We start from the raw sequence: 25,541 nt of genomic DNA, 5'->3' as shown, positions 1-25,541 counted from the left end.
ACAATCAGAAAAATCTAGACCCCAAGGAAATGGTATTGAACATATAACCCATTTTCTTCAAAAAATAAGTTGCAGGAGTGGGGGTGGTTGCTGGGTAAAGGAGAGAAGAGATGGAAGGGGAACCTATATATTAAAAGAGACTTAGAATACATCAGCACATCAGAGTGAGTGGAGCTTGCTTGGCCCCTGGTTGACACCAACTTGAAAAAGTAAGCAGTTATTACATTTCTGAGAGAAGTGGGCATCTGCCCACTGCTCATCTGATAGCAAGAAACCATGAAGTTTCTTTAGGTGATATTAGCATTGTGGCTGTATGTCTTAAAAATGTTCTTATTCTTTAGGGATTTGGCTTCAAAATGATATGAGAAAAGGGAAATTGATGAGGATGTAGATGACATAAGACAGCTGGTGACTCAATAAATGCAGCGTGGTTGGACATCTTCCAAGAGTGCACAGGTCTTCCTAAGCCACAGGGCCTCTGCCCCTCCCCCAGGGGAGCACCAGCCAGTCTACACTCCACGTGGGGGCAGGCACCATCCTCAGGAGGCTCCCTTCATGGGGGGCATTCCCTGGAGACCCACGCTCCGCCAGCAGGGCCTCCTGTCCCCATCCCTCTGAGCTCCGCCTATCCTCACCTGCCAACCTGCTGTCCCACCTCCAGTCTGCAGCAGACATCCTACACCTTGTCTGTAAGTATATTTTCCAGGCTCTTAGGATGAAGTCCAGACCCATTAACGTGGCTCACAAGGCCCCTTCGTCTCTTCCAATCTCAGCTCTGCATGCGGCACCCCCACCCCTCACGTCAGCCTGTAGTTCCTCCACTAGTTTCCACTCCACCAACTCCACCTCTTCCCCTGGCAGTTTATCCTTGGTTTAGATGTTACCTATTCTAGGAAGCTGCCCTCTGAGGTAGACAGGACACTGGGTGACTGAGATGCCCCAGTCTCAGGCTTTAGGGCAGGCCCTGCTGCCCCGTTGGGAGGCATGTATCAGCTGGCGTATCTGCTGTCGCCCCGCATCCGGCGCCTGAGCAAGGCGGGGGCAGGGAAGGCCCGGCAGTGTCAGCCTGTGACAGGCCGTCATCTCTCCAGAGCCCCGCGCCTGGTTGGCTGAGGCTTTCTTGTGACTGTGTTGCAGTTCCATTTCTTCGGAGGCCCAAGCCTGCCTCTCCCACCTTTCTTCCACACATGTTGATCCTACTAAACATCTCGTACCCCAGACTCCATCTCAGCATCTTCTTCTGAGAGCCCAACCTGCATCCCGTCCTATCCCACACCTCCTTCGGCCCCCACTCCGGGTGAATGGCTCTCGTTAACCAGGCAGCACCACACTTTTCCACTCTTTCAGGTCAGCTCCCCGCATCGTACTTGTCTATGTAAGAGTGTGAATCCCTCACTGGACCAAAGCTCCATCTGGCACCTCAGCCTGGGGGGCTCAGGACCTAGCACAATTCCCGGCCTGTGACTGTCGTTCAGTTAGCAGAAATCCCAGGGAGCAGGGATTGGAGAACAGTACCGGAATTCCACTGCTTAAAGTATTTATAAGTGAATTAATGAGCACCCCCACCCCTTTTTGAGATTTTCCAGGGTCTGGCCTAGAAAGCCCTTGTTAATGAAGTGAAAGCATCAACATTTCAGAGCCACAAGAGAATTTATTATTTTTTTCTTATGTATTGAATTTATTGGGGTGACATTTGTTAATAAAATTATATAGGTTTCAATTGAGAAAGCACCACTTGTTAAAATAGGAGGATTATTAAGAGGATCATGCTAGAATGAGGTATGCCGTGGGTGTAGCCGTTCTTTGGATCTATTAATAGATACCTCTGTCACCTGGACAAGACATTTGGGGACATTATCCTACAGATATGTTCAAAGGAAATTTTTTTAAATACTCATAAAACCTGAATGCTGAATGGAAACTGGTGTTCCCTGGGGTATGCAGGGCCTGATCCTTCTAGCACTTACTTCCTAAAATAGCCAAGGGCCTCTCTGAGGCCATTTTAGGCCCATTTTCCATAAGAAATCTGCAGCCAGAGAGAGGCTGCCTGGACTCTCTTTCTTAGCAGCTACGGGATGATCAGCACGGAGAGGAAAACCCTGCGTCTGCATCTCCCACGCCCACCCCCTTTCCTGTGCCACCCTCCCCCGGCAAGCATGTGTGCCAAACCTCTGTAGAGCAAAATTAGTATTGTAACCAAGCCCATATCACTCGCCACATGACAGCTAGTAAGTTGAGCAAAAAGGAGTTGGAGCAAAAAAAGCAACTTTATTCAAAAAGCCAGCAAGCCAAGAAGATGGCAGCCTAGTGTCCTAAAGAACCATCTTACAAAAGCACAGAATTCAGGCTTCTTTTATGTCAAGGGAAAGGGGAAAGGTGAGGGGCAGGAGGTGATTGATGACCACAGACATCTGGGCTCCCGCCGGGGTTTGAAGAAGATTGTAAAACTTTGTTCTCGGTCTGTTGATTCTAGTCGATGCGAGTCCAGTCATGAGGTTTTGGCAAATCTCTGATAAACGATCATTATTTTTATATGTAGTTCCCTTATCTCCTAAAGAAAGGCACTTTCTGGTAAGGGGCTATTTCTGTAAAATTCAATCTGCAAGCAGAATTTCTCTAACGGTTAGCGTGTCTATGTGCAAGGCTAAGTAGAAGGTGCAAACCAGAAGGCTACGGGGACAAAGCAGGCTTCAACAAGACGGGGTCAGAGAGGCCGAGCGCTTCACTCCACTATGGTGATAATCATACCCGACGTTTGCTGAGTACTCAGCATGCACCACACCTGTACTGGGAACTTGATGTGGGTCATCTAAGTAATCAGGTTGCAGGTTGCTAGCAGCAACTCCAGGAGACAAATGTTATCTTCAGACGGATGCATGAAGCTGAAACAGGAGAGATTAAGTTGCCCAAAGCTTAAAGGAACATCAAAATCAAGGTTTGAATCCAGGTCTCTCTGACCCCATAACCCATCCTCTGAGCTACAGGTGACATCACATTACAAAGATGGTGACCGACGAAGGCTGCCCTCAGGGGCAAGAGGAAGAGACGGGGCAGTGCTCTGCTGTGTCAGCAAAGACCCAGTTACAAAGGTCACAGTGTCTGCCTCCTGTGACTTTCTGAAATGCGCCAAATGCATTAAAAGTTCTGGGACCAATTCCAATGCAGGTGTGTTCCAGGGGTGGGTAGGGAGGTTTACCCACCACGGAGAAACTCCTGGCACACAAGCTGGGTGTCCCATAATTTAACTCAATTCTGACACTGTCTCCCCAGAGTTAGCATCAGATGCTATCCTGTTTGAGGGTTCAGTCCGATAAGACTGCCGCCCCAGCCTGCCCCACCCCCCCCCTCAGACAGCAGTCATAAGTCCAGCCTGTTACCTGTGTTCTGACCGACTGGCTATAAATCTGAGATTCTCACAAACCCCTCCTTGGGTCTGATTTATTTATGAACAGTTCACAAAACCAAGGCCACCCATTTAATCATTAGATTACTGATTACTACACAGGATATTAAAGGATACAAATCAACAGCCAGATCCACAGAGACATAGGGCAAAGCCACAAACAAAGGAGCTTCTGTCCTTGTGGAGTGTGGGGCCTGGCATGTAAAAGCATTCTGGTTCCCCAATGTGCAAGTTCTCAGAACCTCCTCCTCTTGGGTTTCTGTGGAGGCTCCATAACCCAGGCGTGGAAAACTCCTTGGCTGCTGGTGAGCAAGTCAACCTCCAGCCCCTCTCCTCTATTCATAGTTGATTTCCCTGGTGACCAGCTCCCATCCTTAGGGACTTCCCATGACACAGCACTAACATAAACCCACTTGTGGGGAAACGGGCTTGTTATGAATAACAAGACTCCCACTTCACCTTTATGGTTCTGATTTTAGGAATTGAGGAGAAGAGACCAAATATAACAAAAGGTGCTCCCATAGCTCTTATCACTTAGATAATTCCAAGGATTTTGGAAGCTGTGAGCCAGGAACAGGAGATGAAAACCAAATATATGTGAGAATATCTTTTGTCATCTGAAACAGCACTATCACATGCATGTTCTAGGAGGATGAGTCGATACATGAGAGCAGCAGAGAGCTGGCACAGTACAGCGGGAAAGAATATAGATTCTGGCAGTAAACTTAGTTCACATTCTAGTTTAGCAAGTTCCTGGCTGTGTGTCCTTAGACAAGTGAACTAAGCACTCTGGCCTGCCTCATATCCTTACCTGTAAATGGAAGATGGTGTTATACCTAACATGTGGGGCTGAGAAGTTTAAATCATTTAGGTAATTAATACCTGTAAAGTACACCAGGTGATCCCTGGCTCGTGTGCCTCAGTGGATCGAGTGCCGGCTTGCGAAGCAAGGGGTCACTAGTTTGATTTCCAGTCAGGGCACATGCTTGGGTTGCAGGCCAGGTCCCCAGTTTGGGTGCGTAAGAGGCAACCACACATAGATGTTTCTGTCCCTTTCTCCCTCTATTCCACCTTAAAAATAAATAAAATCTTTAAAAAGTACAGCAGGTGATTGTGATCTGGACATCTTGCTCATGCTCAAGGGCTTTCTTCTTCAAGCAGTGGAGGAGAACTACTGGGATCTGTAAAACTTATTGTTCAAGTCAATTAGCTAGATTTCGGGGCTGTCCAATAGAACTTTCTGTGATGCCAGATATGCTCAAGAGCTATGCTCTCTAATATGGGAGCCACTAGCCACACAGGACTACTGAGCACTTGAAATGTGTCTAGAGCGGCTGAGGCACCAAGTTTTTTATTTAATTTAATTTTAAGTGATTTAAATTTATATAGTCACATATGGCTAGTGGCCTCTGCAGTGGGTAGTGTATCAGAGCCATTATTACATTTATTCTGGATGCAGTTTTCAAAGAGCTTTTATCTTTATTGTTTCTCACTGTCTCTTAAAGGCTGTGAGAGAGAGGTACCATGCACCAGTAATCTCATTGTACAGATAAGGAAACTGGCTCCGAGAGGTGCCCCAGCTAATGCCCCAGCTGGACCTAGAGTCTTTAGCTTCTACACCATCTGAGTAGCTTGATGTTCTTGCCCTTCAGACATCAGGGGATGACCTCCAGGCCCAAATCATATCTCACCTCATTGCCATGACTATATAAAGGGTCAGACAGATGCCAGGAGCTAGGGTTGGAGTAGCAGGATTTCCAAGCTGGGATCGAAGAGCGAGCAGGGAGGCCACGCCCGTGGTGGGCCACTAGAGGGAGCTGTTGTCAGCTGGGAGCTCTGACACCGGGTCGTGCCCTTCAGTTAGATGCTTTTGACGGTGGAAGGGATGGCCAGCTTCTTGGTGATATTTTCATGTCATATACTGGCTCCAAAATATCTTTCCTTGAGATCAAAAGGCATTGATTAGAGTCAATGTTTTGTGTGTGTGTGTGTGTGTGTGTGTGTGTGTGTGTGTGTGTGTTTGATCTAGTTATTCAGAGGCAAATTTCCAAAGGCTTATTAAGCCTTGCCAGTCATTTTCTGACAGTGGGCTTGAACGGGAGGAAGAAAGAGTAGGTGAGTAATGGGAAGAGGAGCCAGATGGAGATGGGGTGGAATTTATGGAAGGAACATGTCACTGAAAAGGAAGAGCAGAGGGAAATGAAGAGAAGACTCAATCACCAAGTCAACTCTTCTTCCTCTGCGGTGACAAGAAAAACACATGAGCACTTTAAAAGGATTCCCATTATACTACCTCTGGCTGTGCAGGGAGGCAGGAAGGGCGGCATGTCCCCCGGGGATGAGGCCCTGGCCTCTGAGTGTTAATGTTTCCATCACGTCCTCAGAGGAAAACTTCTCCCCCTTGGTCTTTGAGCAGTATCTTTCCAACCTGTGATGAGTTGGTCAGGGGACAATGCTGCCTCCATTCTCTTAGATACTGAGCCTCAGAGTGCCCAGTGACCTGCCCAAGACCACTCAGCTAGATGACTCCAAAATGGCAGAACCAGTGTAGAATGAACGCAGAGACTCAACCTGAACAGCATAGTTGCACAGGGTTTATGCCATCCAATTGCAGGAGGTAACATACACTTAGGCATCTCCCTAGATATGTGCATCTCAAATCACAGTTTTTCAACAAATGGGAAATGGAGACCAATGTCTTGAGGCAGGGTTACCTTTTTGGAAAAGGCACTATTGGATCCTCTGGAGCCCAGGCATGGCAGCAGTCGCTCCTCTGTTCACAAGGCTGGAGCCGTGATGGGCTGTTCAGAAGCCCTGAGGCTCAGCCCTGAGGGCTGCTCCTGCTCAGTGGGCCTCCTATGCACCTTTGCTCAGGCCAATTCCAAAATCTACTGAGAACCTGCTAAATCTCATCGGAGACTTGGGGTAGAGGCTGGAGGTCAGAGGAAGATGTCCTTTAGTGGAAAAGAACTTGGGATGGGGGGGAAGACAGAAAGTTAAAAGAAGAAAGTTAATTCCCTATTGACCAGGAAAGGAGCAACAGATAAAAGACATGGATTCTGGAGCCAGCCAGACTAGAGACCAAATCTGGGCTCCAGCACTTACTGGCTGGCTGACAGGAAGCAAGTTCCTTAGCTTCTCTGAGCCTCCGCTTCATCTATAAATGGTGGTAGGATTACAGAAAGTAGCACACACAGAGGGTTTGGCACAGTGCCAGACAGCCAGGGAACCAGAGTTTACCTACACCATTGCTGTTGGATGTCCCGTCAGCAGTCAGACAGGTGGACCCAGAGGGCTAGGCTGGGGACATTGAAGTCATAGACCCAGAGCTGAGAAACCCTTTGCAATCCTGGTCGCAGCCCTAGGAGCCTAGGCCACTGGGGAAGGGAGGCTTGTTCTCACCAAAGCCCATCCAAGCATCCCGGCCCCAAATTCTTCACAGGAAGGATGTGGACAGAGACGCTCTGTCCGGGGCACTGCATCCCTGCACATTCCTATGCGGTAGGCCAAGAAGGGAAGGCCCTGACTAGTCTTTCCAGTCTACCCAGACTGTTTTTCAAGGTTGTATTTGCAGTAAGCGCCCTTGAGGCATGAGGTAATGTCTCAATGACAAAGAGCAGACTTGCCTGCCACTCTCTATAAAAGCGGTGGCTTCCTCAAGTTCAGCGATCCCCAGCCCTGATGTAAGCGCACTGCATGGAGAGCATCACCCTGAGCCCCTCTGCACCGCCCTGCGGGATGTGGGGCAAGGGAAACTGATGGCCGCCTGATGCGCACTCTGCTTTCTCTGCTGTGAATAACAAAGTCCTTTGTCTCTGACCCGGAGCATCATGTCTTCAGCCAGCATCCACAACACAAGACCAGGCTGGCTCAAAACAGGACCAGGCTGGAAGTAGGGTAAATCCCAGACCCTGTCTTTGGGAGCCTTCTAGTTGTGGGGGGGGGGACTATGGGGGCCTATCATTTAGAAATCTTTTTATTTTTGAAGCTACATCTGACTATTGAACACACTAGGAGCCAGGTAAGAGAAAAAAAGACACACAGCGGAATTTATCAATACACCTGTCCCCTTTGGCATCAGCGCGGCCTTGGGTTGGCCTTATGGTCAGGCGTGCAGGTGAGCTGGATGGGGCGGCCGTGGTGCTGCCGGCTGTGTCCTGGCGGAGGGGGGTGGCCTGCAGGGTGAGTGGGGCAGGGTGGGCGAGGGCCGGCAACACTTTACTGACTGGGGAGCGTGCAGCCTCTTCTGCCTCCCCCACCTTCAGTATCATTAAAGAAAAGTCAAAACGGGGAATTCAAAGTCACAGCTATCAAAGGCCTCTTGTTTTTATTTTACTAACCATTCTGGGTGTGTACTTTGCAATTAGCTGCCCGGAATCCTGGAGGGAAAGATAAAAGACAACAAACAGGCAAGCAGACAAATGTCAGAGAGGCAAAGAGCCCTCACTCTGCTCTCTGGAGGGGGACACTGGTGGCGTTCAAAGGAGGCGAGGAAGGGAACGACAGATTTTCAGAACTTGAAATGCACCGTGGGAAGTAAGGGATAGTTTCCCGTCGCCGCATTCTCAAAAGGAAGGCTGTGTTTTACATCCAGGCATATATTTAGTCTTTAATGCTGATTTTTGTTTTTCAAAGAGGATGGGAAAGGAACAAAAAGCAGATTTGGCTACAAGAAAGCCTGTGGAGTTGACAATATAGAAAGAAAGAATAGGCATTCTTGAATCTGGAACCTCGGGAAGGTTGCCTCAGCAGGTCTCACAGTGGCATCCACAGTGATTACACATGACGGTCTGGTTTGGAAGGGTTTGGAAGGCAGGTGCAAGGGCGCCTGAGGGTTAGGCCATGGCATGTATTTTCTAACTATCCGTACTGTGGGATGTGGGGGACAAGCTTGGCTGAGCCAGGGGGCTCCGGTGTTTGCATAACTCAGGACTCTATGAGTAATGGGGGACCAGAGGAACCCAGATTTACAGCTCCTGCAAGAGGAGAGATGTTTTGGCTCACATAACCAGATCACCAAATCATGAGAGGGGCAGGGGAGCCCGGGGCCGGGGACAACAAGAACCACGGGCAGGAGCCCAGCCAGGATGCTCCCCAGTGCCCACTCTGCTCCTCCTGCCTCAGCCCTGCGTCCACAGCTCTGGGCGCCTGCCCACCAGGCCCCAGCTCTACCAGCCAGGAGGACACGCGGAATGCTGGGGGACTTTGTGGGTGAATGGTCCAACACAGACACCTTTGTCACCTGAGGGGAAGAGGACCGTCGCGGAGGAACAAGCCTGGGTCTGCCGGGGGCAGGCAGGAGGTGAGGCCCGTATGTGAGGGCCGCTCCCAGCTAACCGTGGGGTTAGAGTCCCAGAAAAAAGGTGGGGCTTAGGGAGGTCCTGGGCTCTCCAGGTGATGGGACAGCGGGTGCCCCCGACAGGGTATAAACCAGAGAGCAGGGCTGTCCTGGAGCTCTGGGGTCTTGGCTTGCTCTTCATTCTTCCCAAAGTAGCTGGGGAGCTTTTATGCAGCCTGCAAAGCCGGCCTGGGGAGCTCTGACTGTCCCTTCATTCTGGTTGTGGGCTGAGTCCTTGCAGTCGCTTGCCTGCTGGTCTGAGGAGAAGCCTCACTGTGTAACAGGACGATACGCCACCCAGGACACTTTTCTGTGTGACAGAAGACTCTGGGTGGGGCTGGGAAAAAAATGAGCCTGATTCAAAGTCCAAGGCAGGTCCCTCCTCTGTTGTGCCTCCTTCTGCGCAACAATGGGAGCTCCCTCCCTTTCTCCTTAAAGGAGAAGGGGGTTTGGCTAAGAATGATGCTATCGGTTGCAGGGGGCTCCTTCGTCCTTGTCCGGGGCTAAGCCTCTCATCCTTGCCAGTGCATCAGCGCCGCCCCTGTGTTTGAGGCCAGCTCGCTGCCCTTCACAGCATCCACAAAGTTGCCGTGTCTGCAAACTGCCCGTTTTGTACCGCACCTCACTCCCCATTTCATTGGTTGGTTCATGCCTTGCCTGAGGCTGGGCAGATGAACCCTACCTCCATCCCAACCAGCAACAGATGAACAAGTTGCTGCCTGGCCCTCTTCAGAGAACAATGCAAATCCCTGCACTGTGAGAACTCATGGTCCGCGAGTCAGTCCCAGGAACCACAAGCACCAGCCTTCGGCCCGTAACAGGAGCTCATGTCCACTCAGGGCTTTCCCTGTGCCTGCACAGAACTCTGCCCAGGCTGGTCTCGTACTCCTGCAGGGCACCTCTACGAGAAAGGGGCTGTGTTTTCATGTGTTAGATAAGGACCCCGGAGCACTCAAAGGTTAACTAACTGGCCCGAGCTCACACAGCCAATAGACAGTGGAGCTGCTTTTCAACTGGAGACAGGCCTTCTGACCTACCCCATGGCCCGTGCCCCTGCTGAGAGGGGAGGTTGTCAGATCGCCTGCTCTTGTATCCTGGTGCTGGATGGGGAAAGGATGCATTGCAGGGAGGGGGCATAGGGACGAGGCCCTCTCTATGCAATATTAATTAATGCTTGTAAGCCTAACAACAGCAACAGCAGCAATACCTGCCTCCTAGGGTTATTGTGACTATTAAATTCAATAATGCACAGAGGTGACTGGTCAGTAACTGCTAGCGCTGACTCCTTGGTATTTGCAATGACCACAGAAATGCTGGCCACGTGGCATCTATGATGTAGATACTGCCTGGATTCAATTAGTCAGCAGGGTCTGTTGATTTAGCCTCCTATTCAGCTCATAAATCGCCCTCCCTTTTTAGTGGTGACAACATTCCAGGGCAGAACAAGGACCCTTGAATTCGTCTGTCTCCGTGCTTTCCTTCCCACGGCTGACGCAGAAGCGAGGGGAGCAAAGCGGGTCACGGGCTCGCACGTGGAGTCCAGCCCCACCTCCGCTTGCGTGTCATTTGAGGCGGACCACGTAACATCTCCAAGCCTCACTTCCCGGGTGCATGAAAGATGGGCAGAATAATACCTACCTTCTATGAGGGAGAGGGCAGAATAAAATGAAAAAAAAATGTACGTGAAACTTTGAGTACTGGGTTTGGCATGTGCCCAGAGTGGCAGACTTTATTTTCCAAAGTGGGCACAGCACTAGCAGTATTTCCAGTCTCCCCTGCTCTTCTAGAAGCTTGCATTTCCACTGGGAGAGATAAAGTCTACTCCTCCCCACACACTTGAACCCCAAAGGACCTTGTAATGCATCCTCTGCGTGGTTCTAGTTTCTCCCACCTGTGTGGGGAAAAAAAAAATCACGGTAGCTGTCTCTAGGCCATGTTAACAGCAGAGAAGACATACTCAGCCTCTTCCGGGAAAAGGCATTATGCACAAGGCGAGGGATGTTGCTAAGTAGAGATTTCACAGTTATCAGCCACTCATTCGAGGCCCAAAATTACTTTACAGGAAACACATGTGGTGTCTTTTGTTTGTTACCACAAGCCCTAACACAATGAGCTTTCATCTCTCCCTTCAGGGCACTGATGGTCTTGACTTGAGCAGCCCGTCTGGCTTGAGCAGGGCTGCCTTTGTGTTTTCTGTTTCTTACTTTGCCTCTCAATGGGTTCCCCCCACCCTCGTTGCATGTGCGGGGGGAGGGAGCCCCTGTGTGCATGTGACCTCGTCTGCGTGTGCCTGGCGAGCTGTGACGTTTGTCCAAGCCCGGGTTTGTGAATTCAGTGGTGAATGATGTAGCACCGGGAAAAAACAGGAAGGGAGGTTTTTATTTGCTAAGATACAAACGGTTATATAAACGATGAACATCTAAAACTTTAAACCAAAGTATTTAAATTAAAAGATTTAATTACTGACATTTAAATTTTATTTTTATTTTTATTTTTTATTCCCGGGGTGGGGGGGCAGGCAGAGAGAGAGAGATGAGAGAAACATCTGTCAGTGACCTCCTGTACATACCCTGACCTGGGACAGAATCCCCAACGCAGGCATGTGCCCTGACCAAGAATTAAACCCACTAACTTTCAGTCTATGAGACGATGCTTTAACCAACTGAGGCACACTGGCTAGGGTGATATTTAAGGGTTTTTTTGTTTGTTTTTTGATTTTTTAATAAAGACACTTGTGGTTACTGCCTCCAACTGCCTTCTTCCAGTAAGGTCATACTGGGAAAGTAAATAGACCCATGAGAGAAGAGGGCAGGGAACTCCACTGGGTCCTGTGTCAAGCCCTCCCAGCAGTTCTCAGGAGGCTGAGCTAGGACAGCAGGCTGCCCCCCTGCAGGGCGGGGGGGGGAACTCTTAGAGATAGAGGTGGGGGCGGGAATTCAGCCTGGGCTCTCTAAATGTGTCCCAGCTGCGAGGCTGCCACGGGCAAGTTTTAGGTGGAGCCTCCGTCTGTCCTCACCAGGGCCGGGTGCCCACACTGCTGCCTTGGGCCTGGGGTCTGCTGAGGATGGTGGGGTCTTACTAGGTCTGTCTGGAGGCTGACTCTGGCACACATGACCCAACAAGGATGAGCAAGGAGCAATTTGTTTCCCGGATGTATCATGTGACTTCAGTTGGACTTAAACATGGAGGCTGCACGATATAGAGGGAAAATCTTGATGTTTAGTCAGCTAAACATACTCAAATTTTACCCTGACACTTCCTTGGTTAAGTGTGGACCTTGGATCATTTGCTTAATCTCTCTGCATCTCTCTGTACTTGCTGTTCTGAGGACCAAATGCAGTGATTGATGCAAAATGGTTGGCACACAGTAGGTGTTCAGTTCACCGCCATCCCTCCTCCCCTTCCTTCAGAGCAGGAACAGCTGGGCAATCTGTACCCTCTACTTTCCTCCAGCATCTGAAATGTGCTAGGAGGATAATTAATTTTTAGTAATAATCTGATAAATGATTCACAAACTGAGCTTCTGTTTACAGTCTATTCCTAAACCTAAATATTTATAAAAATCCAATAGACACTCTGCAAAATGAAAGTGCTAGGGACAAGGGAAGGATAAATGCCACCGACAGCTCGCAGAGTCAGAGTAGCGCAGGTCGCATTATGCCAGGAGAATGTGTTCTCCAGGCCAATTGCTAGGATGTTGGACAGAAAAGCAGCCCCTTGGTTGGAGAGCTGACAGGCTTTCTGGATAGAAACAGGGCACGCCGTGCCCTGTCAAGTCCTTGGGGTCCCCGCGCCTTCACAGCGTCACTTACCCATTTGTGCTTGGACACTTGGACAATGTGATGATGCCCTGGAGGGGCTTGGGACAGCACTTGGCCAAGCCTGATTGTCGCAAAATTTGGCCTCTTTCTTGGCAGAAAAACTGAGCACCTCCCGGGTTCCCCCTGCTCTCAGTGCTCAACTCCTGGGAAAGTGCCGTGGGGAAGCTGGGTGGCCACCAAGGACCACGCTTTGGGTGTCAATAAATTCCCCTCTTCCACACAAAGGAACACTCACGGAAGATAGTAAGAGTGCGAAGCTGGGAGAGAAATCGCCCCAGGATCTACCGCTGAGTGGAAGAAGAGTTGTATGAAATGGCATGATCTTATTTTTAAAATTAATACTCATTCACCCATCTCTCTATACCTATTTTGTTATATACAATTGTTAACAATGGTTAAAATAGGGATTTAGAGGAGGGCGTGGCTTCTATTTTATATACTTTTGTAACTTCTGTTATTTTTTTAACAAATGTGCGGTACTTGCATATTTTTAAATAAGACTCAACTTCAGTTTTCCTGAAAATGGTCATTGAACATGCAACAAGAAGCTTGGGATAGCCCACATTTAGCTCAAATTTTAGTGAGCATCTATTCTGGGTACAAGGCTGTTCCTGCCGCAGACAGATGAGCTGACAGACATGTGTGAGTGGCTGTGGCAGGAGCGGCCTGAGGCAGGGCTGGAATGGCTGCGGGAGGCTCAGGGCGGCCCCTGGCGAGCCCCGTGTGCCTGTGTGGGTGCAGTGCGGCTCTTCTCTCGTTCAGCCCCGAGGGGTGGCTCATTCAGTCGTCCAACACTCCAGCACCTAAGGTGTTATTTTTTTTCCAATTAGCCATCTGCCTATCAATTCCTTTAGAACTATGAAGAACAAACGCAGGCAAACAAGCCATTAAAAATGAAAATGAAGGAAAGTCAAAGGCCATGACAGAGTGCACAGAGAGAACAGGACCGGGAAATGAGCAGGCCCGGGCTGGAGGGCAGAGCCCAAGTGCACACTGTGCTCCTCGTGAGCCTGTTCCCTCATCTGAAACTCAGGGGTGAGGATGTATGATAACACCTACCTCCGGGCTTGTTGAAGGAAAGTAATATTCCGAAGCCAACTCAATATGTGTGAGGCCCTCCCTCTGTCAGAAGACAGAAACCTATCTGGATGTCAAGTTACATATTATCCATTTGTAGCAATAGGACTATGATTAGCATTAACATGTTAGGAAGAGCCACCCATTGACAGAGATCCACACCATAGGGGGAGGGCTGTTTCCGGGCTCCATGCAGGGAGTTCAGGGGGTGACAGGCTGGTCGAGAGTGCAGGCTCACCGGACAGGGTACTGATGTCTGCCGGCCAGGAACAGGGCCAGGAAAGGAAGCGCATCGGACACACGTGGTCACACTTGATAAAAGGGCAACAGAAATAATAAAAGAGCGACATTCTTTAATGACAGAAATATTTTATTTCACTGTCAGAACTTTTGTTTTTTAAGAAAGCTATTTCAGAGCTCCTGATTCATTTCTCATTTTGGACCTCACTCCTGATAAGGAAGAGCCTAGGCAATCCAAAAAAAATGGTCACCCCCTGTAGTTCCTGGAGGTCCCAGCCCAGGACCCCAGGACACAGGCCTGCATCCTTCAGGGTACCATGTGGCCACCTCGCAGCAGAACTATACAGGACCGCTGGGGATGCGCTTTCCCTCCTGTGGGGTCTAAGGGGCCAAGAGAACGCCCGCACTTGGGCACCTCACACCAGCTGCGAGCTGGGTCAGGGCAGGGAGATGGCAGAGGCGAGTGCAGCTCAGGAGGGGCCGCAGCGGAGCCCTGACGGCAGCGAGGTCCCCTGCTGTCTTCCTGGAGCGCTCCTGGGAGGCGGAGGCTGGGGGCTGAAGAGTTTGTCCTTTATGCTACAGGAGTCACATCTACATGCAGGCAGAGATCTGGGGGTCCCTGCAGAGAATTCCTCTGGGTAGAAGGCAGGATGGGGAAGAACCCAAGCGGAGAGGAGCCTGAGCTCTGCTGCCTCCCAGCACCTTCCCATCTTGCACTGCCAGTGCACAGGTCCCATGTCCTGGGTTCAAGTACCCCTTTGCCATCTTTTGCACATTACTCTCTCTGCTGAAAGAGGCACAATCAGAGAATAAAGAGAGGGCACCTCCTCCTCCCCAACAGTGTCTTCTTGGGAGGAGCCTTCACTTGGTTTATTCTGTTCTGATGCTTCAGTGCCTGAGCTCCCACCTGAACTTGACCAGTTTACCATGGGACCCCTTTCTGCTAAAGCTCCCACTCATTTCCTGTGACTCTAAGACACTGAAAAGGCAGTTCTGTCTTCCTTGTCATTCCTGGGGTGCAGACACGTCTGACTCCAGCCCAGACTCTGGGCCAAGGCTGCTTAGGTTTGTTCTGAGTGACAGTGGTCACTGGCTGGCTCTGAACCCGGGAGCCCCAAAAGAGGACACTCAGGGAAGATCAAAGGGAGACTGTGTCCCGAGGCCCAGTGGTCTGGACGACTCATTTCCTTCTCAGAATCATGAGTGTGTGTGAGTGGAGGCCAGGCCCACGAGAGGGGCACCAGATGCGTCTGGGGGCACAATGGCCAGCGAGGCCGCCTCCGAGCAATAAAACGAAATGGAATTCAACAAACATTTATTGAGCACCTAGTAGGCAAGTTCTTTGGAAAAGAAAAGAGCAAGCATGAGGGAAAGAAGAGCTATATTATCCATTTATTATATACAATATTAAGGCACAAGTTTAAGCAGCAAAGAAGAGGAAAATCTTTGGCTGACCAACAGTATCGGTATTTTCGGGGGACACATGGTGCTCTTGGACTCTCCTGACTCTGTACACAGATCCATCCACCTGTGCAGCTCTGTACACCCTTCAGTACAGACCAGCAGACTAAGATGCCCCAATGTGACACCAGAGGCCGCCGGGGAGCACACAGCAGGGGCCGCCAAGCAAAGCAGCACACATGGCAGGCGGCTCCAGCGCCGTCTGGGTTCTGGCTGAGGTCACTGCAGGCACCTGCCCTCGTTCCCAGAATCGCACAGATTCTGTAAGTGCCTCGCGGAGGAGGAGGTTCCTGTCACTCCTCGAAGGGGAAGAACACCGTAACTCAAAGAAAACCACTGTGGGTAAATCGCTTACGTTCCGTTTTGTAATAAATACTCACAGGTGTCTATATGTGAACAGAGTCCTAGGCAAAATCACATGTAAACACACCACTGGGCATCAAAGCTTCTGCAGCTGATACAAGAAAATGTCGTATATGTACTTCATTATATTGAGAACATATTTTAATTCTGCAACGAAGCCAAGTTTCATGACGAACACCTCACTCAGAGCATAACATGACAATAACATGCACTAAGCATAACAGGGCTTTGCAGGGTACCTACTGGGTGTACACTAATGAATATGCACTTACACCCGGGGGGTGTGCAGAGATGTGAACACATACAAGGCATGGCACGAGAACAGTTTACAAGGAATTCACTAGAAGTTACATGTACTCATGACGACTGTCTCCCTTAGAAGTGGTCACTTTGAGAGGCTCGTGGAGTCCAAAGACTCCAAGGAACATCTTAGGGTTTTTGTTTGTTTTTAAAGCTAAAACGGGGTGACCTCATCACACATCTTAATTTATCCAACTGAGAGAATGACTTGGCATTATTTCCAAACTTAAGTCCCTCTTCAAGGATGAAGATTTCTCATGTCTAAGAATAATCAAATGCACATGCTAGGCCCCAAAGGCCGTTCTGATGGAGGCGTTTGCAGAATGTTTCTACTCAGGTGGCCCTGCAGTGATCAGTATAGAGTCTCCCAAAGGGTCCCCTTTTGAGGAAGGAAGTAAGATGAAACACTTGGGTCTCCTGGATATTCAGAAAAGGAACTCGCCACACAGCATTATAGTCCTACCTCACATGTATGCAGCTACATACACACATCTTTATACACCATTAAATTACCAAACAGGAAAAGGGTATGCTACTTCAAGGAAGAGAAAAACACTGCTCATTAATTAGTTCCAGAAGAAATCTCTTTACTGAAATGCTGTTCTTTACACCCTCCCAGCTGATCAGCTTCTGGGAACATCTTAATTACTCTGCTCATCTCCCACCGAGCCACACATCAGAGGCAAACCCATTCAGCACCGCTCACACTAAATGAAGACATTTGAAACACACTGACGAATTAACCAGAAAAGAGGCAAGAAGACCAACATTTATAGAGCATATCCCTCAGGTTTAGGGATGTGAAGCCCACTGTGGGCAGGATGCTCTCCGGCTACGTAAAGCCGTGACCGCTGAGGGACGTCCGCGGGCGCACGCTCACCATGACCGCGGTGTGCCTGTGCTCAGGAGCGCGGCGCCGTTTGTAGCACACGGAAAACACGCTCCACTGGCGCCCGTGCAGACGCGGGCAGGACTTTGGTTTTAGAAAGCGCACCTCTGTTGCCAGCATAGCTCCCCGCAGTATAAGCAGGAGCTCTCTGCCTGGAAACCTTCTAAACCCCAATCTGTTCTTTATTCCTCCTGGGAACCCAGCCTCACCTGACACCCGTGTTCACCAGTCTCCAGGACTCAGAGGGCACTGCACAGCGGGAACTCCTCAGTCCATCAGCCCGCTGCTCCCGAGGACACAGGCGGCTCAGGGCCAATGCTGCCGCGAAGAGAACAAATAGCACGGATGGGCTTCCCTGCAAGGTCGTCCTGACAGCCTCTTCCCTGAGCAACACCATCACCAAACTGTTCAAGTTCACAATTCATCTGGAGCGACTGTCTCGGTATCCAGCCCAACCCCATGCAGTCAGGTTCACGGCAAACTCCAAAGAGCGAGCCCTGCAGGACTGAGGAGAGGAGGAACCCTACTCTCTGCCCTCCAACCAGAGCCCTGGGAGGGACGTGGCAGCCCTGTCCTGCATGCCTGCTTGGAACAGGCAGAACTCAACACCATCCTTAGCTGCCAACCTCGGGGAAGCAGAAGAAAATCAGAGAAGAAAATGCACATGTGCTGAAATTAGTTGCTGGAATCGAGCGACACCTCCCAGTCCCTAGGCAGCACACAGAAGCTGCCTGACAGCACATCTGAGAAGGAAGCAGAATTCCTCTGACATGCCTTCACACAAAGCCAAAGCCTCTACCTTTCCTGCTGATAAGACCTGCAAGTTCCATAATCAGACACCACCAGGAACTTCAGAAGAAGGCCAGGCCTCTGGATAACGCGCAAGTGTTTTTTTAGATGGACTTGTGGCTGTGCTTATAACGGAATACAAAGATTTCCATCTATGCCTGGCGTTTATGAGCAATTCTAGGAGCTCTGGGCCTAGTCCTACTTCTTAGTTCCTGAGAGTGGGGCAGCTGTGTGCACGCACACACATCGCCGGTGGGGGGCGGGGAGGAGGGAGCGGGCCAGGGCGGGGCACCGAAAGACATCACATCACATCACATCACTAGCCCCGTGTCAGAGGCAGCCCAGCTCCTCTCCAACCTGTGGTCAGATCCCGGCTCCTCCTGGCTGCGAGCCTTCGGGAAGTGACCTAACCTCCCTTAGCCCCAGTTTCCTCCTGTGCAATGGAGTCAACGTGCCCCTGCTTCCAGGTGTCTGGAGGATTCATTAAAAGGTGCTTACCAAAGTGCTTGCACACAGCACTGAAAAGTGGAACTACTATTATTTCTTCTGAAAATCACATGAGATCATCTGCTGTAAACTGCCCAGAATGCAGAGTGGGTGCTCAGGCTTGGCAACCCCTTTCCCTTACATGCAAGCAAGGCTTCAAGGCAGGACCAATAGGAAGCATCAGGGGCCCTAGCTTGGCAGAAAATCTCCCATAAAAGAAGAGTTTTTAAAGCTATAGATCCCCTTTCTTACAGAAGAGTCTTAGCGGGTTAGAAGGAAAAAGGACTGACAAAGACCACAGCAGCACTGAAACAGGTGACGTCCGTGCTTGCACTCCGACGATTAACACGCCTGGCAATTCGGGGACGGAGGAGCGCACCGCCCGGTGCGGGAGGGTGCCAGTGGGGGTTGCCAGGGCACAAAGGCGAGGTCTGGGGGAAGCTGGGCTGTGGCACTAGCTCTCACCCACTTCTAGGGGAGACAGCCCAAGTTTGGGGTGGCCCAGGCACGGGCGGGGGTGGAGGGGAGCCACCTACTGAACTTCATCACTCACAAAAAGCGATGAGAACAGAGATTGGAATGGGGACCCTCTGTCCCGTGCATAGCAACCGCTTCTTCACTAGTGGGGCCTCCGGGCTCCCCCCACCACCCCAGGGCATTTAGGGAGCTCCTTGCCCCAGAGCTGCTCCGCTTTCCCAGGCTGCACAATATTCAGTGACGCTTAGCCTGGGACCGAAGGAGCTGACAAACACGATGCACAAGGCTCAGTGTCCACCACAGAGCTGCTTGGGACAGTCAGTTCGGCTTACTTTGTCACACCGGACCGCTGAGGCCCCTCTGGGCAAAGCATTGGTTTTCGCCCACTGTAGCCTATGTTTCTGTTATCCTTCAAACTCTTCAATTTGGGGAGGCTCTAACTCCACCAGGTTACACCCTAAGACCAACCCTAACATAAGCTGCCTAAGCAACATTTCCTGGGCAGTGTCGTCCTCGGGCTTCCTTTAGGGGAGGCTTCATTTGGAGCCAGGGCTCTCCTTCTTTCCTGAAGCAACGTGAGGAAAGTGACCTGGAATAACACGCATCCAGCTGGCCTGGGGCGGGAGAAACATCAGGGCGCTGCAAAAACTTCTGACCGCCGGACCCCTGCTCCTCTTTTCTGACCCAGTGTCTCCTGGGTTTGTGAGGAAGGCCTCTCGTCTGAGGAATCAGACGTGCACCGGCACACACAGGGGCCCGCTGCCTCCCTCACTCCTAGCTCTTTAACATGGTATTTTCATTTTACTTTGGATAACTTGCCCTAAGCTGAAATCTTGAAAAAATCAGACCAAACTGTATGTATACTGGCCTGTTAGGTTACAAAGCAAGTTCACGACAGACAAACACTTAACACATGTGAGCTGACAGTCACGAAAGTCTGCATGCTCATCAACAGCAAACAGAGAGGTGTGAGGGGGCGGGGAGAGTGGGGGATGTGCTCCAGAACCACAATATGAGAAAGTGTACCAGGTGCGCGGTGAGATTCTGGATGCCACCAGGTCAAGTGTCATTCGTTCCTGGAGCGCTGCCCTGAACGTCTCACCCCAAGAGAGCAACGGAGTGAAAATACCCAACCCCGTGCAAAAGAGCTCATGCGCGAGAGAAAAAAGCCAGGGCCATGAGGTTAACGCAGCGTGTCACAGTGGCATGGGCCTTCCGCCTCGTCAAAGCTTCCCTAGCGCAGGCGGAGTGGGGCGAACAGCTGCAGCCCAAGGAAGCAGGCGGGAAGCCAGCCTACGGCTTCATCCCACCCGCACTGTTAAACACAGCAAGAACGGTGACAGTTCAGATACTGCTTTAATAAATACTGGACCTCTTCTGCCATGTCTTATTTTAAAATTTAAAAAAAATGAAGGGGAAGAAAGAATAAAATGGAAGAAAATGAAGCAAAAACAGAGATGCAGTCAGGGAAGCTGGGAAGGATGAGCATCACGACCATAATGCTCCCATTCTGTGCAGAAAATACTGCCGAGCCCACAAAAGCTAAGCCCCATTATCTCCTGAAAAATCCAAACCAAGCAGGTAATTAGATGAGGACCGTATTTTAAACTTCCTGTCACCCCTTGACATTTCAGCTCATTGTCACACCCACACACATTCCGAGGACACCCTGCGGATGGCAGAGGTAATATTACATTAATTCCCCGGGTGGGCTCTAGGGATTTCTAGGAGGTTCTTCTGAAACAAAGATGCTAAGAGGCAAGGAGAATGGGGACATTGCAAGGAAGATTCGTGTTCGGGTTTATCTGTTTATAACCAGAAAATGGGTGTACACAGACCCTCTCCACGAGATACATTTTCTGTACAATGAAAAATTCCATTTCCCATTTCTCCTTTGTTTCCAAACCTACATGCGTCGTCTCTCTTCCACCATATGCAATAAAAATCCATGGCATTCTCTTCATCTTCATTCAGGTAGGTCTCCTGATTTTTTTTTTAACATTTATAAAAAGTGTTCTCACTAATCTGACATCTTTATCAGTTCCAATCATTCCTGATTTTCCATCAACAACCTTCCTGATCATTCTGCTCCCTCTTTGACACATTCCTTGTTTGTTTGTCAATGTCTGTTGCAAAACTCAACACGGATGCCAGCATTAGATGAGGACTTCCATCATCTCCCCGTCGGGGAACTCGGGCTTGTGGAGCAGGCTGCTGCCTCGGCCTTTGTGGTCTGGTGACTTCCCGTGGCCAGGAGAGTTCTCTGCCAAACACAAGGAGCACATCAGTAGCCGCTCCTCAGGAAGGACACGGTCCTACCAGGTCTCTCTAAAATGGAACCATGTCAAACACCACCGCTCCCCACCAGGGCATGTAGCAAAGGCCACATAGTCTGGCCCATGATGGAGCCAGGTACTTTTCACAGATCCCTTGCCTTCTTGGAAAGGGCATTCCAGGAATTAAATCTCACCCCCCCCCAAAAAAAACCCCAAAACAGTCCTGTATGTCTATTTTGTAGGATGAAAATAAAGAACTCCCTTGAAACGTTAATTTCTGCCCCCCAAAACACCACCTCCTCAAAAGAATTCCTGAAGAGGGCTATCTCCAGGACTATGATTAGTCCCCATGAGGAAGCCAAGTCTATTCTTTACCCAGGTGCTTCCGGACTCACCGCAAGCTCACGCCTCCCCAGCTGTTTTCTCTCTCAAGTTTTAAAGTGACATTAGTAGTGGCCTGAGGGTGGTGCCAGAAGTTCCCTTCCTCTGTGGTTAAACCTGCCTTTTCCTTCAGTTGGGAGGCGTTCCCGACCCCGAATCCTTCACGAGTAAGGCCATGTCTACATACCCCATGACTCTGCGCTGGGGGCCTGCTAATGGCTCCCCAACACCCCTCAGAGCCTGTCTATTTCCTCTCCTTGTAGGGAAGAACTGGGCGCAAAGCATACACTTAAGAGGGCACACTCAGGTTGTGTGCTCCTTTGAAGGGTAATAAATTAGGAGTGTCTAAACACATTTTATTCCCATGAGAGCACACACACAGAGCCTACATGCATTAGGGTAACCACAATCATAAAACAAACGAACAAACAAACAAACAAACCCCATAAAGTGAAAGCTGATGGGTGGCTCTACTCCCAGCTCAACAGATGGTTCCCTCTGTGAGGCCAGAGAGCTCAACATTTTTCTACAGTTTTCTATAGGAGATCCGGAACCTCTTACCCAGTTTCTCTGCTGTCCCTTTGGCTGCTGGGTGTTTCAGGACTGGGCTGTTGGAAGGGGTCACGCCCAGCCTGCCGCGGTTGGGCAAGGAGGCCATGTTGGGCCAGAAGAGTTCAGTGCTCTTGTCCGTCTGGGTGCTGCTGTCCTTGCTGCCCGTCTTAGCGTGGGCGCTGCTGGCCGATGTGGCGGACACTGTGGGGGACAGTGCGGCAGCAGATGGGGTGGGCAGGACGGGGGTAGAAGCGTGTTCATGGTTCTCCTTCCCCAGCAGCAGCCCTGGGAACAGAAAGACAGCTTTTTCCAATGCTAGCCTTTAAGACAAAACAAAACACGAAAACCCCAGTCTGGAGATGATTTCCTTGTTGACTGAAGAGTGCTGTATTCATTCACTGTGTGCCTAAAGAAAAGTGAAGGCTTCCCTGGTCTTAGACATGGTCCCACCAATTTGCCCTGCTTCTGAATGGCCCACAATTCCACCCCAGCCTTGGTACCAGAGGGTCTCCCACAGTGCCAGGTTCATATACAAACTAGTTTCCAGCTCAGAACAACATTGAGTTGTGCACATTATTACCCAGAAGAGACCCTCGCAGCTGAAGCCACGGCCCCAAGAGGCAGGAAACCAGCTGAGCTTCTGGGAAGAGCCAGGCCCCTCTTGGTCCTCCTGCCCCCCTCCCACACCCCCAGCCGGCAGGCTGGGGGTGGGGCAGAGGGCGTGCTGGCGAGGGCAAGGGAGGCCCGATGGGCAGTGCTTTTCCTTCTCCTTAACATCTCCCAGCAGAGATGGACAGGAGGGCAACTCTTTCATTTTTAAATAATGAAATACAGCACACATTCAGAAAAGAGCCAGCACGCCTGAGTACTAGCCTGTAGAAAATGTGACCAGTACAATCAACTATTTGTTCACGTATCTTAACTAGCCAGCAATTCATAAAGTATCCTCACCAGGGCTATTTCAAGGTGCCCATTCATAACTCAACACAGAGCAATTCAGTTTGTCTACAGCTCTCACTTCTCATATGTAACGCCCTATTAGTTACTTGGATATATTGTTAAACGAAGATTCGATTCAGTGGGTGGGACTGGAGACTCTGCTTCTCCAACAAGCTCCCAGGTGATGTCAGTGACGTTGGCCCACAGACCACACTTTGAGCAGCCAGGGTCTTCCGCTAGGTGCCTCACACACACCATCTCACTTTGTGTTTCATGAGACTGGTCCTGTTGTTATCTTCTATTTTAGAGACAAGCAAATAGAAGCTCAGCGAAATGAAGTTCTCACAGCTAAGAAGTAGCAGAAATGGGATCCAAGCCAAGCTGTGCCTGACTTTACACCCACTTGTGTTCTTCCCACCTAATCAGCTGCCTGTCAAACTCTGTAGTCAGACAAGAATGTTCTTGTGGAACTAAGTCACTACGCAGTCATGTCACCTGGGGGCCCCAGAGCCATGAGGAAGGCCTACACTGTTACCCCTACCTCCTTCCAGAGCCCATTAGGCAAGAAACTATGGAAGCAACGCAGGCACTGGGCAGTGGCCCGGGAATGTGTGCCCCTGCCTGGCCTGTCGGAGTCCCTCTGTTTCTGTGACACGTGGACACCAATCACATTTGTTTATCTGTGGAGCCGAGAGCCAGTTTTTCTCAGCAGGGGCCTGGCTGCTTCGTGCCGAAGGGTGTAAGAGCTTCCAGTATGGAACACCAGCGCAGAGAACACAGCAATGTCTCCCTGAAGACTGGGTCTGCCTCCCAGGCCTGGTGTAGACACGCCACACGCTAAGGGATACAGGCACAGACACCAGAGAAATGCCTGCCTGGCTGGATGTCACAAACTGGCCCGAGCGCATTTCAGACTCTTTACCAGGCTTCTGAGCACTGACTCCCAGGCTCTCTAACTGGGGCGAGAGCTAAGTGTCCTTGGGAGGGTCTTTGATGATCCCAGCTGCTGTCCACATACGTCCTCTTTGAAGTACATTTCCTTGGAGGCCAGGGGCTGCTCAAGCGACCCATGGAAGGACTTCAAACAGAGCTTCTGGCTGGGTGCCTTTGATCCCCCCAACTCCGTCAGGTTCATACTGGAAGCTCTTACACCCTTCGGCACGAAGCAGCCAGGCCCCTGCTGAGAAAAACTGGCTCTCGGCTCCACAGATAAACAAAACACACTCTGACCCAGGGAAAAGCATCAAAGGAAAGCCAGACCCTGGAGTTGCCAGAGGGAAGGGAAAAGAGTGGAGGACGTGTGTCCGGGGCGGCTGCCCGCGTGCGGGGTGGCGCTGCCCACTTTGTCTCCAGGCTCAGTGAGCCCGTCAACAAGCCGGCCCTCGCCCCAGGAACCTCATTCGTGGCTAACACGACATCCGCAGAATTCTCAAAATTCTCCCCGAGCAATAATACAAGAAAACAAAAACAAAAACAAAAATGACCACCAACTTCTTCTGCTCGACCACACTTCTTCAGAAGTGCTTGCTCCCCAGTATCTCAGTTTGCCCTCAGCACAGCCCCAGGGATAACAGGGCAGACACTGCCCTGCTTTTCTAGGTGCAGAAGCAGAGGTGAGCTGTCTTGCAACTGGTCTGGGGAAGAGCCAAGTTCAGAGGCCTGATTTCTGTGGACTTTTTCTCTTAGAGGTTGTAAGGGCCAGTTACCTCAACTTTCAACAATAATGATAGTAATTGCATGAGTCAAACCATGGCCAACAGCCAAGCTGGTGGTAGAGCCTTTGCTTCCACAAGAGCCCGTTTAACTTCCACAACCAAAGTATGGATGGTTTTCCTCCCCATTTCCCAGATGAGTCAACTGAGACTTGGAAGTATTCAGTGGCACTTCTGTCCCGTGAGTCACAGAGCCTGATACCACCCACCAAAGCGTCAGGGCTCTTTCCACCAGACTAGGTTGCCTCTCAGGGCCAGAGTAGCTCTTGCTTTCCAGACGCGAGGCTGAAGGAGGCGTGGGGCTCACCTATGCTCCCCTTCCAGGTCCTCTCTTCCTTCTTCTCCTCAGCTAACTGGCTGCTGGTGAGAGAGGTCTGGCGGGAGTGTGTCCCGGTGGCCGCGGCAATGGAAGGGACAGAGCGGGCTGGCCGCAGGCTCGAGGAGTCCGTCTTCCCGGCATCTTTACGGGATCGCTGCTGAAGGACCTTAATCATGGCATCCTTCTCTATGATTTTGGCATGGAGGTTTTTAATGCTGTGTAACAAAACAAAACAAAACAGAACAGTCATAATCAAAAAGCCATTTGGCTAGAAAAACTTGAAGCATCGCTCTCAGGCTACCCGAGAGACTTGAATTGTGATTCAGGACGGAGGATGAATGGAAGTACAATTTTCAAACATTTATAATCTGCAGATCGTATAAGATGGCTCTTCTGTAGTAGATTAAAAGGGTGCACCTTCTTTGGTCCCTCAGGAGACTCTGGGGCTCCCTGGGAACCTGATGGCATGGGTTAGGCCGACCATGGCCTCCTAGCAGGGGCCTCACGGACCACAGTGTGCTCAGGGACCAGCTCAGGGGCCTGCATGTAGGGGGAAGAGCAGCAGGAAGCATGGGAACTATGAAGCCTCACACAGGGTCAGCTTTCCAGGGAAGTTAATTTCTCTACTTTCTGAAAAAGACAATTAAAAGATGAACAGCTTTTCTGGGAGAAGATAAATTTTCTTGGCCAAAAACGAGAATCCAGGAAATACTTGAGT

General features: G+C 50.4%; 1 protein-coding gene across 9 annotated transcripts in view; it reads right to left on the bottom strand.

The window, feature by feature from the left end:
• Positions 1-15,223: 15,223 nt before the first annotated feature.
• Positions 15,224-25,541, bottom strand: part of AMOTL1 (angiomotin like 1) — a 152,563-nt gene continuing 142,245 nt past the window's right edge. For 8 of the 9 annotated variants that reach the window (XM_054592223.1, XM_054592224.1, XM_054592222.1 and 5 more), the window contains 3 exons: positions 24,812-25,038; positions 21,863-22,138; positions 15,224-20,907 (listed from right to left, as the gene is read on the bottom strand). In XM_054592223.1, the coding sequence (XP_054448198.1) occupies positions 20,801-20,907; positions 21,863-22,138; positions 24,812-25,038 (610 nt within the window). In that variant the 3' untranslated portion in view covers positions 15,224-20,800. The remainder of the gene's footprint in view (positions 20,908-21,862; positions 22,139-24,811; positions 25,039-25,541) is intronic. The other variant, XM_054592230.1, reaches the window with a different exon arrangement.

The sequence above is a fragment of the Pteronotus mesoamericanus genome, unplaced genomic scaffold (assembly GCF_021234165.1).
Source record: "Pteronotus mesoamericanus isolate MK-2021 breed Mesoamerican mustached bat unplaced genomic scaffold, CSHL_Meso_final scaffold_36, whole genome shotgun sequence".
NCBI classification, from domain to species: domain Eukaryota; kingdom Metazoa; phylum Chordata; class Mammalia; order Chiroptera; family Mormoopidae; genus Pteronotus; species Pteronotus mesoamericanus.
Note: the sequence above shows the minus strand (reverse complement) of the source record. Positions and strands in the feature narration are given on the sequence as shown.